The sequence below is a fragment of the Lactuca sativa genome, chromosome 8, assembly GCF_002870075.4.
Source record: "Lactuca sativa cultivar Salinas chromosome 8, Lsat_Salinas_v11, whole genome shotgun sequence".
NCBI lineage: Eukaryota > Viridiplantae > Streptophyta > Magnoliopsida > Asterales > Asteraceae > Lactuca > Lactuca sativa.
The window spans coordinates 33,842,897-33,859,434 of record NC_056630.2 but is presented as its reverse complement, the minus strand read 5'-3'; the positions used below and the strand labels follow the sequence as shown (position 1 = coordinate 33,859,434).

General features: G+C 36.4%; 1 protein-coding gene across 1 annotated transcript; it reads left to right on the top strand.

Moving 5' to 3' along the window:
* The first annotated feature begins 6,802 nt into the window (after positions 1–6,802).
* LOC111917702 (peroxisome biogenesis protein 12) lies at positions 6,803–9,596 on the top strand. The gene is made up of 9 exons (XM_023913373.3): positions 6,803–7,039; positions 7,145–7,250; positions 7,726–8,112; positions 8,211–8,320; positions 8,412–8,486; positions 8,600–8,686; positions 8,754–8,840; positions 9,010–9,147; positions 9,251–9,596. The coding sequence occupies exons 1-9, from the start codon at positions 6,932–6,934 to the stop codon at positions 9,320–9,322; spliced, it is 1,170 nt and encodes a 389-aa protein (XP_023769141.1). The 5' UTR covers positions 6,803–6,931; the 3' UTR covers positions 9,323–9,596.
* The last annotated feature ends 6,942 nt before the right edge of the window (positions 9,597–16,538 follow it).

The window sequence follows — 16,538 nt, the reverse complement described above, 5'->3', positions numbered from 1 at the left end:
GAAAAGCATATAGGAATAACCCAATAAACAACCCTAGTTTTCATATAAGGAGGTAAAAAGAAACTTAAACCAGAATGCATGTTGGACTTCTTCAAAAAATCATCTCATTCTTGCCCTTCTTTCATTATTTCTTGGAAACGTACCCCACCTTGAAGTGTGCCCAACCATTGTTGCAACGATGCTTGAACCTGTTGCCCCGTGATTAACCTTTGAAAATGAACCGCTATACCGTTATACATACATTTCACCTATGCCTTATCCCAATTGTATGTCATCTCACTTAAAGAAAGCAACAATTCCATTCTTGAAATCATCTCTATATGCCCTATGTCAAAAACCAGAGCATTTACCCTAAAAACAAGATGTCTATCTCTCATTATCATATTATTGATCCCCTAAAAGTCCATATCTGGAAACCCGGGTGCCAAAACTAATGTCTTCATCACAACTGAACAACTACCCATTTGAATGTTTGAATTCATGTATTGTTCAATATTCAACACCACAAGTCTCTTACCGATTGTGATGTTAACACCACTAAACACAAAGCCAGGTACCTCTAAAGCAATTACCCTCTGTGGGTGAACTAAAATGTGGGTAGCCCTACTAACTACAAGAATTACCACAATGACCATTGTAATATCACAATTGATTCCTTTTATTTTCAAGATTTTACCTATTGATTGAGAATTAGCCAGAACTCCAAAGAACTCCAAAAATTGACACGATCCAATAGAAGCCTTCTTTGACAATTCATCAATTAGTACCTGATTAGCATCCCGCGAATAATGATTGCAGTCTTCTTTGCATTTATGACATTTGTGAGACAATCCGACTTGAGAACCACCATTTAAACTTAGGTCCTTCTTCTTTCGTTCCTTCCATTCCATGCGACTCGATGATCTAACTCGACGATCCCGTTGAAACACGTAAGCCATTGTCGGCGTTAGGGACGGTGATGGCAGTTGATTATGATAAACGTCATTATTTTCATTTCAATTAACTAGTGGGCTTATATTTTGTTTGCTCGTTAAAACCAAGTCCATCTTTCCACTCAGCACTTGTGAGCCCCATGAATCAATTGCAGCCCAATTGTCATTTTAAGCCCATTGGAAGGTAAGCTGGATAACCCCATTCTAAACGGTTGTTAAACGGAGCCGCTTTCTCCCATGCGCTCCGTTGATGCTCTGTCAGCCTCTCGACATGGAAATCTATTGCACGCTGCTCTTCTATCACCGGTTTTTCTGCTCCCGGAACTTCCCCACCGGAATTCTCCCCGTCACCGAGGATTAAGCTCAAAAACTTGTTTGGTTTTTCCTGTTTCCAACCTGCATCCTTGACACTAGTCTCGAACCATAGAGGTGGAGATGGCGGTGGCAATGTTGGTATCAGAAACGACGGTGGTGTTTTGGAACCCCATTCCAACTCTGTGTCAAGGCAGTCATGACCGTTATCACTCAAATCCAATGAAGATGTCGAATTCCACCCATGTTGCCTAGACCCTGTTACGCTTAATTGGAGACGACGAAGAAGAGAGTTAGGAGAAGTACTATTAATCTCGAAGTGGAGATTCGTGTTCTGAATATGCTCTTGGTAATCAATCTTCTTCACTATTCATGGCAAGCTCTCCACCACCTCTGATGATTTCGGGATGAAATTTTCATCCGATAAACACTCGGAACACTCGATCACCGGTTCAGGAGTGACTAGAGAAGTATCAGAACCATTGAACTCTGCAAATTTCTTATTCTTCACTGCCCATGGAAAACTCTCCACCTCTTCTGATGTATTCGGAGTGGAATTGCCACCGGAGAAACACACAAAACCCTAACTCATAGGAACATGGGTGACCGGAGAAGTACATGAGGAATCTGAAATTCCAGAAGACGTATCCCTAGGAGCATCATCAACCGCCGGTTCTAGTAACATCACGATCGAATCTGGAAAACTGCTAATATCAGAGAAAAACTCAGGATCCCGTTGCTTCATCCAAGTCAACATCGCTATTCGGAATGCTATTTCTTCTTCCCGTTCACGAGCCATCATTTTGTGAAACTCATTGATATCGAACATGGTGAACAAAGGCAGGTCGTAGCAGGTCGGACCAATGATGAAGAACAAAATTTATGATTGTAATGAAAGTAACTAAACACAGAGTAATGATAAGGAAGAAGATGAAATAGATTGACAATGAAACACAATCAAGAGATTGTTCCAGGGGAAACTGTGACATCCCCAATTTCACGGCCAGAAAAGACTGATTTGTTTATGCTTTGTTTTTATAAATCAGAGTAATCTTTTAAAGAAAACAGTTGTGGAATTTGTTCCCAAAACAAAATGTGATAAGAATTTATCAAAGCATTTCTTTAAAGAAATGTATTTTCATTAAATAACAAAATCTCGGGATGTCATGTTCCGATACAGACCAAAAGCATAAACATTATAAAATAGACCTTACAACAATTATTTATAGCTACTGATCTATAATCCAAAATCTCTCGTCAAGTCCACCAACTTATACGCTTGTGCCATTACCTGTAATGCAAAGAAAACTGAGTGGGTCAGGCTTGGGAGCCTGGTGAGCATATAGGGTTTTCAACCCACAATAATATAATTATTATATTCAATCATCAAACAATCAACCCAACTACTCATCCCCATTATCTTCTTTATTTCTTAAGGTTTTACCCTAAGAATCAACTATCCTTTATTCATTCGTTCCTAAGGATTTACCTAAGGAATTGGCACGAAGTCCATTGTTGCCAAAATTTATCTATCTGATACTAAATCCATAGCTATCAGGTGCTAACTCCATAGTCACCAAGGTTCACTCAACAGGCGCTAACTCCATAGTCACCAAGGTTTACTCAATAGGCGCTAACTCCATAGTCACCAAGGTTTATACAATAGGCGCTAAGTCCATAGTCACCAAGGTTTACTTAACTGGCGCTAACTCCATAGTCACCAAGTTTCACTTAACAGGGGCTAACTCCATAGTCACCAGAGTTTACTCATACCATCTCTCATCACACACCAACTATTCAATCTACTCATGTGCTACCCAACATATTTGTAGATATAAAATACATATACAGTTTAACTCATTTAAAAACTATATAAAACATCCATTCCACACTCATCTCAAATAAACAACAATATATAAACACATAGCACGTATTTCGTAGCAAATACTTCATATTTATGTGTTAGAAGAAAGTAACTACAGACTCACTTGTTAAGACGATTGTCGGACAGCACTACGGCTCTTCAAGCAGTATTCTTTGGTGAAACCGGGTTATCTTCACAAACCGGGCTTCTCGTGGGCAGAACTTCAGCTTGAAACTCTTTTCTTTTCGGGATCTTCGGGACTTCGGGACTCGCTTCGGGTCTCGGGATGATACCGGGGCTTCGGGGGGTTAAAATAGGGCTTAGAGAGAGTATCAGGAGTGGGAGAGTAAGAAATGAGCAACCAAACTCGGTTGCCCCTTGAATTCTATTTATAGGGCAAAAATGCTAGGTTCACCTCGTGAGCCACATATGCTCACCTCGTGAGCTCGATACATCGATGCGTTCGTCATGGCCACTTGCCCTGGAAGACGTCCATCATCTGATCATCTCGTGAGCCACTAATGCTCACCTCGTGAGCTCTGACACAACCTTGGGGTTCAAGCCCCAAACTTCAGAAATTCCTATGTTTCGCATACGAGCTCCGTTTTTGACGTTCTTTATATCCACGCGTAGGTGAGATTATGCTCTACAACTCTCGTTTAGACTCCGTTGGTTAATTTTTGACTTTATTTTTATTATATTATTTTTAGTAGGTCGGGACAGGAAAACTTCGTTATAAATTCATAACTTCTTCATCCGACGTCCGTTTTCGTCTGTCTTTTTACCGTTGCACTACCATTGACGAGATCTTCGATTCTCGTTTAGATTGTTTCGGCTAAAAACTGCTCGATCTCAAATCGAGTATTCGGGCTGCATACTACTAGGTCGAAACTTAGAAAAATCATAAATTCCTCATACGAAGTCAGATTTGGACGTTCTTTTTATGCACGCTCTCGGTTTAACATATTCTACGACTTTCATTTAGATTGCTAAGGCCAAATATCGCTCTAACGTAAATTCACTATTTACGTCGCGCTGTGTCGTGCCGGTTCTGTTGCGAAACTTCGACAGGTCATAACTTCTTCGTTATAACTCGGATTTCGGTGTTCTTTATATGTACGGAATCCTTGTAACATATACTAAAAATTAGTTAAGATTACTCCTTCTAAATAATCTTCCATAAAAAAGTCATTTTTGATGCTCATTGTCTTTAAATTGATTAGCCCGGATCTACGGGCGTTACAGAAACCCCTCTCTCACAGCCACAAGGCTTGAGCCGATACAAGAGTATCACTATCACCAAAATATCTCAATGCCTACCAATGAAATCATTCCTACCTATTTATTATTCTCTCTCTCTCTCTCTCTCTCTAACAGATCTTAGCCTTTTTCCAGATTTACCCTTATTACTTCTTGCAGAATAATCCTGTAGTAGCTTTGATTCATTTTCCCTTTTAACTACTATATTAGGATCTATATCAAGTTGCTTCATTTTCAAGAAATTTGGTTGTATCATATATAAAAATTGAAGAATTAGTTGAAAATATAAGTCATTTCTCCACATTACCTTCCCCAACTTTGTCCCCGTTATTGTTCCCATTACTGTCCCTATCTTTGTCCCCATTATCATCCTAATTATTGTCCCCATTTTGTCCCCAATTTCATGAGCTAGTGGTGTCTTGCTTTCCAATTCATCATCCATGTAAACATGGGGAATACCATATTGTTCATATACTTGTACATTTGAAGAACTACCAACCAATATGTTGTTATCATTTCAACCAAAAAACAACCTTCATGGACATGATGGAGGTTCAACAATTTCCTCTAGTCGAATGTGAGGTTATGTCGGGGACATTGCATATGTATGCAATTAGGTTTTACCATGTTTTATATAAACTTCAATTAGTTTATGTTAAGCAACATATGTTCCCAGATGGCGAATATCTCGATCACTACTTAAAGCGAATAACCCAAAATCTAAATCAACAAAAAGGTCTTTCGACGTAATAATACAGAGGAATACTTTCACCAATATAAACAAGATGATCCAACATGTCATCTATTTCGTGAACCGAGAAATTGCTAATGTCCAATAAGTCCACAAAATTTTAGTGCCCTTTGATGTAATTTCTTCCTATAAAACTTTGTAAACTCTCCACCATGGTTTAATAAAATGAAGAAATTGTTGGATGTCTGTCTATGCAAAGAAAAAAATCTAGAAATTAGTTTTGGACAATCATCCAATCTATTCGAAATTATCAACAAACTCACTAAATGCTTAACATATCGTTATCCAATGTCGATTTTTGCCATGGTCGTACAAATCCGATATGTAGTGTTTTCTTCGATTGTATAGGGGGGGGGGGGGGGGATGGAGGAGGTCTTATTTTTAAGAATGATTATTGTCTTGTCTTCGTAAACGTTTGGCCTCTTGAGTTTCTAAAAGTACGCTAACACTCTCTCAAAAGAAAAGGACAACAATGTTAGGGCTGTTAAATCGGCAATCATGTCGTGCCTCGTGTTTTTGTCTTACACAACACGACACGATGTCGTATTTTTTCATTAACACGAAAACGAACCAATTAAAACACAACATGACACGACATGACAAAGATAACATTACATAACGATTAATTTATTTAATTCATACTTTAAGATATATAACACAATAAAAACAACAAATACGAAAAACACGACAACCACATGTTTAATCCTGTCAATTTCGTATCGATTTGTGAACACGAACACGACACGAAGCGGCATTATGTTTTTAAACTTGACACGAACACAAATTTGAATTTTGATTTCGTCCCAATTTCGTTTCTTGTTATGTATTTTTGTGGTGTCTTGTCATAAATTGACACCCTTAAAGAATACATCCACATTCCTTGCATGTGGGGTGTTTTAATTAGGGGTGTTCGTTTGGATGGATCGATTTGATCCGATCCAATTAAGTAAATCCAAATTGATTTCGGTTTTCAAAATATGGATCCGAATAATCCAAATTAAATTCAAATCCGATCCGATCCGATCCAATTACAATTCGGTTGGATCGATTTTTATAATTCGGTTTTCAAAAACTAAAACATTTTAAAATGACATATAATTATAATATTATTCAATTTTTATAGAAGAAGCAAAAAAAATATCTAGTTGTGATTTAAAATTTATAAACTACGAAGAATGTATATTATAGTTTAATATTCAATTGATAAAGAATTTTTAAGAGAAAATGCATATTAATGTTTTTTATTAGATGAAACTTTTTGAACTTATTTGAAAAAATAAATTATAAATTTAATTAATAGTTATAGTTATATTAAAAATAAATAAATAATAAATTGTTATTCGGTTTTTTTGGATTATTCGGTTCATATTTTATAAACCAAAACCAATCTGAAATCCAAAATAGTAAATCAGTTTTGTTGAAAACCAATCCAAAAATCCGAATATCCGAACCAAATAGTCCAATCCAACTTGTCAAATTGAATGGTTTTATCCAAATAATAAAGAGTCCTAGTTTTAATGTAGACATTTAATAGTTGCAAGCGAGAGGGATTAAACGTGCAACAAGTTTACAAATGAAGAATGATCGGAGTTAAAAATATAAAGTTGGGGACTAGAGATGCAAGTTATCCAAACCAAGGTGACCGTTCTCTTAAATTTAGTGAAATAAAGCGTGAAAGGCTATTTAGCTTGTGGGATAATAGAGGTGCGAGAGCAAAGAGAAAGGAATCAAGGATTCAACCAAAATTCATCTTCCCCACAAAACTACCAAAAGCAAAAGCAAGCGCCAAGCAGGCCAAGTACACACAAAGAGATGTTGTTCCAGGTGGGAGGTCAAGGGAGTCGTCCCACTTTCTTCGAGATGTCCGCTGCCCAACAGCTTCCCTCCAGTCTACGGGCTGCTCTTACCTACTCCATCGGTGTATGCTCCATCTGCTTATTTCATAATTGTATTCATTCGTCATTTCAATTCTAGATTTCATCTTGTGTGTTTATTCATTTTTTGAATCAAATGGAATGATATCAGGTTTTAGCGCTAAGAAGGCCTTTCCTCCATAAAGTCTTGGATTATGAAGACGAGTTCTTTGCTGCCCTTACCCTTATTCTAGAAACCCATAGTTTACGAACCACAGGTAGATCTCGCACTTCCTCTTCTTAATCGTGTGTATATTAGTAGATTGATTAGATATTTTGCTATGCGTTCTTATTGCACCCGTAGTAATGCAACCAAATTGAACCCTCTATCCATTGGTTGGATAAATTTCACCAATCTCATTTGAGTATGTTCATAGTTTTCAGTGAAAAAAAAACATTGATGAACTATTTCACAACCTTACCAGGAGAATGAACTTCTCTTTTAGTTAAAATGGGCTACATGAATTGATCATGGAGAGTCAATTTAGGAGCAGGATACCCAGTCATAGAAATGTTAGTTTATAACAAGTGTTTAGGCTTTAGGGGGCTGTCTATAGTCTGAAGCAACCTGCTAAAAGTAAGCTAATCCATCTTTGAAAGTAGGTTCATCAATTTTTGATTAGAAAGGAAATCATCTTTCTTTCATATACTTTTGTTGTTATTATATTTCAATTTCATTATTGTGTTCTCCAGATGCTTCATTTGCAGAGTCTTTATATGGCCTAAGAAGGAGAGCTGTTAATATCCACATGAAAAAGGAAGACCTTCGTATGGAAACAGGAAACAGAAGTCAACATTCTGGAATAAGAAAGCATCAAAAGCTTCTCTCAGTTGTGTTTCTGGTTGTGTTGCCATATCTCAAGTCAAAGTTGCATTCAATCTACAATAAAGAAAGAGAAGCTGCACTTCAAGCCAGTCTTTGGGGAAATGTTAATGAAACATTTGATGAGATGGACACTTCATTTGCTTCAACCAGCAGTCTGGATACACATACAGAGTTATCAGTGAGAACACAATTCAGGAAAAGAATGCATAAGATTGTTGCCACTTGTTACCCTTGGGTCCATGCTGGAAGTGAAGGTGATCAAGATATTGTTATGAGTTATGAGTTATGAGTTATGACTTATGACTTATGAATGGGTTTATAATACATAAATTTGTAAATTGTAATGGTGTAGGATTATCATTTGCTTACCAGTTGTTATACCTATTGGATGCTACTGGATTCTACTCCCCAGGATTACATGCTCTTGGACTCCATGTTTGTAGAGCTACAGGACAAGAACTGGTATACATTTTGATTTTTCAAACTCCCCTAACTTTATAACGTTTAACTTCTTTGACTTAGTTGACTTAGTTGAGTTTTCATGTCAAGGTAGATGGATACATCTTCAAGAATTTCCAAAATAAGAAGCAATGAACGTGAAAGACTTCGTGGGCCTCCTTGGGTGAAGGTATATATATATATATATATATATATATATATATATAATAATACTTGAATATATAAACTAAAGACACATTTTACTTTTTTACAAACAAATTTGAATTTGAATATGAATTTCAGGCAGTTCAAGGAGTATTGCTGACTTGTGGTTATGCAGTTCTTGACTATGCACAAACTGGTCTCATAGCTGCTGTATTTGGTTTTAAGGTAACTTTATTTATTTAGTTGAATTTAAGGTAACTTTATTGTATTTAATTTAATTTATACTTTATAGATGATGGAATGGTGGTACCAATCTGCTGAGGAGAGAATGTTGGCTCCTACCGTGTATCCTCCACCACCTCCTCCTCCCCCACCTAAGGTACCCTAATATCATTCAACAAATTTTTATATAACTTAAGATTATTAAATTATATGCATAGTTGTATAAAATTATATATATATATATATATATATATATATATATATATATATATATATATATATATATATATATATATATATATATATATATTATGTGTGTAACACAGGTGGCGAAGGAGGGTATCCCACTGGCAGCTGACCGGACATTATGTCCGCTGTGTTCACAGAAGCGTGCAAATCCATCAGCAATTACAGTTTCTGGGTTTGTGTTTTGCTATGCTTGTGTATTCAAGTATGTTTCACAGGTATGAAATATGAATCCTTTTGACTATTGTATCAAACTATGTTTGACTAATCAATTGGGTCAAAGGTCAACTAAAATTTTGTTCTGTGTGTGTTAATTAATAGTATAACCGCTGCCCGGTTACATTGGTTCCTGCATCTGTGGACCATATTAGGAGGCTCTTCCATGACTTGTAGAACCACAACCAGATTAATGGGAATTCATTCATAAACTTGAAGTTCTGATTATGTGGAATCATATATCATATGTGAATCCCTTAGATGTTGAAATAAGACGTTGTTACTTTCATTTCATTGTTATAGACCTATATGATAAGGACATATGGTGCCTCACTTTCTTTGTAAATAATGTTCATCATTCATCAAGGGTTTTAGAGTAATGGTGATGATATATGTATTATGTATTTATATTTGTCGATTACTGTTATAAAGCAGCTATAACTTTTTTTTAGGAAGTTGTAAGTTTTGATCATCAAAGAAGTGTGCAATTGCTCTTATGAGCTTCAACATTTTGGTTGCCTTCACAACCCCAATATGTTTTTGCAAAATTTTGGGTTTCTTGACCAAATTGAACTTCATCAAATTTCTAGTTCACAAGTGTTTTTTTTAAAAAAATAAAAAATACAATTGTTTGTTAATGTTTGAAAGTGACAACCTGACCAATAAATAGTTTTAATGCACTTGTTTCAATATGAGCTTCATCATCATCATGTTGGCTTTCTTGAACACACACGTTCCTTTTCAATTCAACAAATTGGGTTTGTTGACCAAGTTGTGTTTCACATAAGTTTGTGTCAAGTGACAGCTACAAATGTCATAAAATTACGAATTAAGTGAAACTGATAAACTTAACCAACAAACGGTTTTAATGCATCTATTCCAAATATGAGCATCACATTTAGATTCCATCGATCGCAATTGTATATTTGCACCAAGCCACCAACTCTTTAGGCAACATTTCGGTGTCACTTTTTTTGTTGTATGAGACGAATATTCGAAGAGAAGAGACAAAGAGTTGAATAGTATACTCCTATAGTGTCCTTGCATTGGGGTTTTGAATAATGTTTTTCATGCCATCTTAAAAAAAGTAAAATACACATATTTATATGTTTACCAGTTGAACCGGTAACAAGTAAAACATCATTTAGAATGAAATGGAAAATTCTTATATTTATATGTTTACCAATTGAACCGGTAACAAGTAAAACATCCTTTAGAATTAAATGGAAAATCCATAAGAATGAAACAAAATTTTAACTCCTATGGTTACACCTCTTATAAAAAACTAGATTCATAGATATAACAATTGTTAAACTTGGTTATTAGGCTGTGAGGAGTGGTGTTGAGGAGTAGTGTTGAGCTCACTGAGCTCCACCTCAACTCTATCTCAACCCACCAAGAATGTAGAAAACTTTAGGAGTGGTGTTGAGGAGTAGTGTTGAGCTCACTGAGCTCCACCTCAACTCTATCCAACCCACCAAGAATGTAGAAAACTTTTGCCATGGTTAGGGAGTCAGGAAGAAGAGAGAAAAAGAGAGAGTGGCTGGTGGGAGAAGAGAGACTTTCTCTCTCATCTTCAAGCAATTGTCATCTTAAACATCGAACTCGATAGTATTTGTTGAGTTGGCTCTGTTGTCATAGCCCACTCCGTATAGCCTTATTATTGGGTCATTATTTCGAAAGTTGCAAGTATTTTTCTTTATGCACGTAACATTTTATTTTGTTTTGTTTAAACATCATATTATTATTGCAATAATATTTGTAATCATATCTAACGTATTAATTATAATAAAATTATCTAAATTCAAAACAATTTTTACTATTATAAACGAGCATATTTTTTCAAGGTATAGCATATAAACACATTTTATGATCAAATTTTACAAATATTTTCTAATTAATTTTGTTACTTTTGGTAATAGTGTGTATACTAATTTATAAAGTAAATTTATGGGAAATTGACACTGTAGCACAACAAACTTTTGGCTTTGTCCCGGATTAGTCACTCAAGTTATTTTTTTGTGCAATTAGTCCTTCAACTTTCAAATTAACGTTAATTAAACCTTTATCCTCAATTTTAAAGGTTAATCCGGTTTCGAGGCTTCTTTGGCAAGGCTGACCTGGAAGCTTCATCCCTCGTGTAAGACATGAAATTAGGGGTTATTAATTGAAACCCTTAGTCGGAACGCTTCCTTCACCTTTATTCCCGTATTCGAAACGCCAAAAACCCTACCAACTCTCAAAACCATTATTGCACAATGTCGTCGTCTTCTTCCTACAACTCAGTCGTTCCTCACTTTAGTAATGAGGATGAAGTGCAGAAATGTTACTGTGACTTGGAAGCACTTCAAAGGACACTATGGACGACAAAAAAAACCATGCACGCTGCTTTTTGAACTGTCCCAACTCACTGGTCATCTCCGATAAAATCTAGCTTCAGTTTCAGTAAATGTCATGTGTGATTTTAATTTACGATGTTTAGGTTAGCTGAAATCTTGATTAATGATGTTTGGTGACTTGCGATGTTTGATCTGTGACGTTTTGAGCTGAAATTTGTTAAATTTCTTTGATGTTTTAATTTTCACGCTCGATTTTAGATGTTTGATTATTATTTTGCTTTTTGACTTGGATATATGACTGAAAGGAGGAGTTGTAGATTCGTCCATTGGATAGATGATTGGCTACAACTAGGATACTACAAGGAGAAGTTGTATGGCATGAAACAGAAATTGGGTTTGTTGCAGTGTTTGCCTGTCAAGGACAAGAACGATAAAAGAGTAGCTCAACTAGAAAGGTTGGTGGCTAAGCATGAAGCTATGATTGCAAGGTTGAAGAGGTTCTTAATCATGTGGATTGTGTTGCTTTGTATATACTTGATTGTAGGGTTGGTTTGGTGTGTCATAAAATTATGAAAGTGATGACATAACTTTTTAAGTCTTTTAAAACCATGCCAAGATCATAAATAGTTTACAATATAGTTTTCAAAACATGTTAAATATCATAGTTTCCCAAAATCATAAGTCCAAGACATGAGGATGTGTACGTTCATGCCTTCGTCTTCCCGTGATCATCTGAAGTACCTTAAGCATAACCCAAAATGGTAAGCCAACGCTTAATGAGTTTCCCCCATAGTACCAACACAACACATAATCATAATAATAGCAGTAAACAACATGCATACAAGGCATTCAGTCTGACTAGAACGCCCCACCGACCTACAGTCTATCTGGTACGGTCACAGAACCTTCAGCATGACTGGTACGCCTCATCGAGCCTTCAGCCTATTTGGAATGTTCTCCGTGCCTTCGGTCTGAGTGGTACCCCCTATTAGCCCGCGGGCTATCCGGGACGCCCTAGGTCTCTTAGCCTTGAGCACATAGCAATACCGCCTCAACCTAACATACCATCACATATCAACATATACCATATCAAACCCTAGCTAGCATATGCAGACAGTCATACAGATCTAACAGATCACTAAATATAACATCATCCTATATACTAGGATCCAAATCTAACATATCACTACAACATACAAGCATGTGATAAACCAGGATAACAATCCAAAGGGACCGACCTTGGTACCTTCGACACAAAAGTACAGTGAAGAAAACTCACCTCGTAAATCCGAAAAGATAGCAGAAAAGAATATCGCTTCGTGAGTCCACTCTACAGACTACATATACACACGGAAAGACCCAACCTTGGGCTTCATAACAAATACCCAAACTGTCCCTAGGGTCAAACTAGGTCAAAAGTTAAGAAAAAATCAATAGTCAACGGAAAGTCAATAGTCAACAAAAAGTCAACCCAGCTGAGTACGCGCAACGTACTCAACCTCTACCCCCTGCATACTCCGTCCTTGACCAAAAACAGACAGTTGATTACCTACGCCCAACGTATGCCACGGTACGCCCAACATACGCAATGGCCATGCAAACTCCCCATTAAGTGCTTAATTCAACAAGTCCAAACGTCAAAATCCAGATCCAAGTCTAATAAGGTGTTCCAAACCATAAAATTTCCATCTTTATGGTTATACATGCCTTAATAAGTCTCAAAACCAAAACCCTAGTTTGTTTTAACCACTTAAGACCTCTATATCTTGCATGCATGCACTAAATGAGTCTAAAAAGGTGCTTCAAACCATAAATTTTCCAACTTTGTAACACCCAAAAAATTGGTATGTCTTGAAACCCTCAAGAATTCATATTTTTTCATATTTGGTCCCTTGAGTACATTGGGCGTACCTATGGGTACGCTTAATGTACTCTGCCTAAGTGATCGCGGAGGAGCCTCACGTACGCTGGGCGTACGTGGGGGTACGCCGGGCGTACGCATCAGAGGATCAAAACCCTAAATCTTAGACTTGTTCCCTATTTAAACGTATTTTGGCCTCTTGGACCAAACCCTATCAGTCTCTTTAGCACCATTTCGTCTTCCTACATTTGAGTTAGTGTGTGAGTGAGAGTTGGAGCTTAAGAAGAGGGTTTTGGTGGTCATTTTGGAGTTCTTTCAAGAAGGAGAGTTGTTAAGGAAGCTTGGATCAGTTGGGTGCTTCAAGAATCTGCTTTTGGGTCATCTTGCAAGGCTTCTGGAGGTAAAAAGTGTTGGATTAATGTCTAAGTCCATAACTATAATTGGTAAGACTTGACCCGACCCGGCATGGTCTATTTGGGTTGCATACCATCATGCACTTGGATGAGAGAAATAAGACACTTATGGTTATTAATATATTATACGTTCTAGTATATTAATAATAAGAATAATAAGATTATTTAATTAGTATTGATCAAGAATTAATCTAGGATTAATTAAGTGATCAAAAGAAGACTAATTAAATATATGGGTTGATTGTGTAAATCATCCATACTTGTATAGTGGGCTAATGCTCCATGGATAATCAAGTTGGGCTAAAACCCATAGGATGGTCCATGGATGCTCCATGGTGTATTTGTACCCATGGATCCAAGGAAATGGAAAGTCATGACAATTAGGGTTTACCCTAATTGTAACACTATATAAAGATCTTATTCTTGACAAAATTGGTGACTAGAATCACACTAGTGTGTGAAGTAAAAGGGCTAGCCGATTTTGATGAGTGTAGAATTCTCTTAAGTCATTCCAAGTGTTTTGATGATTGTGATTCCATTTGAGGTGTCACACTTGGGGCACTAGGCACTCAAGCTTCATGAAGACTTTCTACACCAAAGAGGTATGTATTCTATCTTGCTATAGTTATTGTTTGTGTATGCTAGATTAGGATAATACCTTGGATGTTCTTATTTGCATGTATAATAGAGAAAACATAGATCCAAGGTATTTAGGGTTGCATGTACACTTAGGAGTGTTAGAATGCTCAAAACCCAACAGTGGTATCAGAGCCTAGGCTTGTTTTCTTGTTATACCTGCAATAGAAGTTGAAAAAACGAATCTGGTGCTGTCTGGCCATCAGACTCGGCGAGTCCATCAGGAGACTCGGCGAGTCCATGCCTAAAAAGTGATGAATTCGATCCAACTCGCCGAGTTGGTTCATGCACTCGACGAGTTGGACCCCCAGACAACATATTTTCGAGTTTTTTGGCTAGAAATGGACTAGGAACATTACCCTAAGTTGTTTTTGATCTTATAAACTTGTTTTTGATGTGGTAATGTTCATGCTAATCCATTTTCAAAGATAATTGTCAATAGATTCATGTTTTGTATTAGTTTAAGGTTTAGACTAATTACATGAAAAAGTTTGATTTGAATTATCTTGTTCTTATGAGTTGCTTAGATTAATAGAAATGTTGAGTGAAATAGTTGTTTTCAATCCATTTTAATCTAAGAGTTGAGTATAAAATGTGTTTGTGTAACTTGTCCTCAAGTTACATGAAGAGTCACATTAAAGACTCATAAAACTCATAATAGTTGGCAATGGTTACAAAATGAAGAGTCTTGTGTCATTGAATAACTTTTTATGACTCCATAACTTGTCCTCAAGTTATGGGAGTTCAAGAGTCACTTCATTAAAGAAAAATATGTAACCATAATTAAATCCATAAGTTATAAAATAAAGAAAAATTTAGTTCTTTTATTAGTTTAAAGTCTTCCATAACTTGTCCTCAAGTTATGGAACTTGAAGAGTTTTTGGATTAAAACTACTTTAAACACATAAGTTATGGAATTAATTAGTTTTGAATAGTTTCAAAACTTGCCCTCAAGTTTTGGAATTTGAAAAAGTTTTCAAGTATGAATACTTTAATTCCAAATTAGCCCTTAGAATTTTAAAAGTTAAAATTCAACCCTTATACTTTATAATATTATAAGTTAATAATATATATATGTATAAGAGTAAAGTCAGTCTTACCGCTAGTACGCCTCATTCACGAAGCCGGTCTATAAGGTGGGTATAAGGTTGTTGCCTATAAAATGGCAACTTAATGGGTGTCCACTCTCACCCACCGCTTGCTTGACTGGTGGAGGGTCGTTAGCCGAACGGGTTTGACAGGACTAGAATTCTCCCTTCATTAAAAGTATTAATGATAATACTAAGTAACTAAACTCTTAATAATACCCAATCTTAGTTACTTAGGAAAAATGTGAATAAGGTGCTAATCCATGAAATTACACTTTGCACTTTGTTTAAGTCGTTAGTGGAGCGTGTATGGTTAACCGGCACACTAACTTGGACTTAACAAGGTAGGTAAAGGGTGACTTAATATTTATCATAGTATCGATGGAGCGTGTGTGGTTAACCGGCACATCGATTGAGGGGTAATTTATTAAGGGTACCAAGTGATTTGCATGGTTACTTCACACCTTGTTTTGTGATCCTCGGCATCCCAGTCACAAAACCTGAAGGGCACACTCGAGATTGAAACATGCCATTGAAAAGTTCAATGAATCTCAAAGATCTAGGAGTTTCAAAACCAATTAAAACCTAATAATACATTTCGTTTATCTTGGTGGAAATTGGTGAATCGTCATTCACCTACCTTCAAATATTTTATAGCTTGGATTACGGCATACCTCTTCTAAGTTATAAAATAGTTTGTTGGGTCCTAGCCTTAATATTTCATATTGGGTGTCATATTAAGGACTTTAAATCAACTATCTTGAATATCTCCCAAAATTTGTCTGGTTTAGGCACCTATGATCTTCCCAAACCTTTTGGAACAAGGTTTCCTAATGAAGGTGATGTCCCATGGATATCATACTTCTTTCTCCTCCTCCAATTATTCTCCCTAACCCACAAGTTCTTGAAAAGTTTAAGGTCACTCAAGCCCTATTGGCAAGGCAAGGTCTAGGTGTGGACACATCTTGGAGATGTAGTCACATATTGACAAGCCGGGAGAGTTGGGTGTCAAAGTCTTGAGAAAGTTGGTGGTTCAATTACTTTCTAAGTCACATA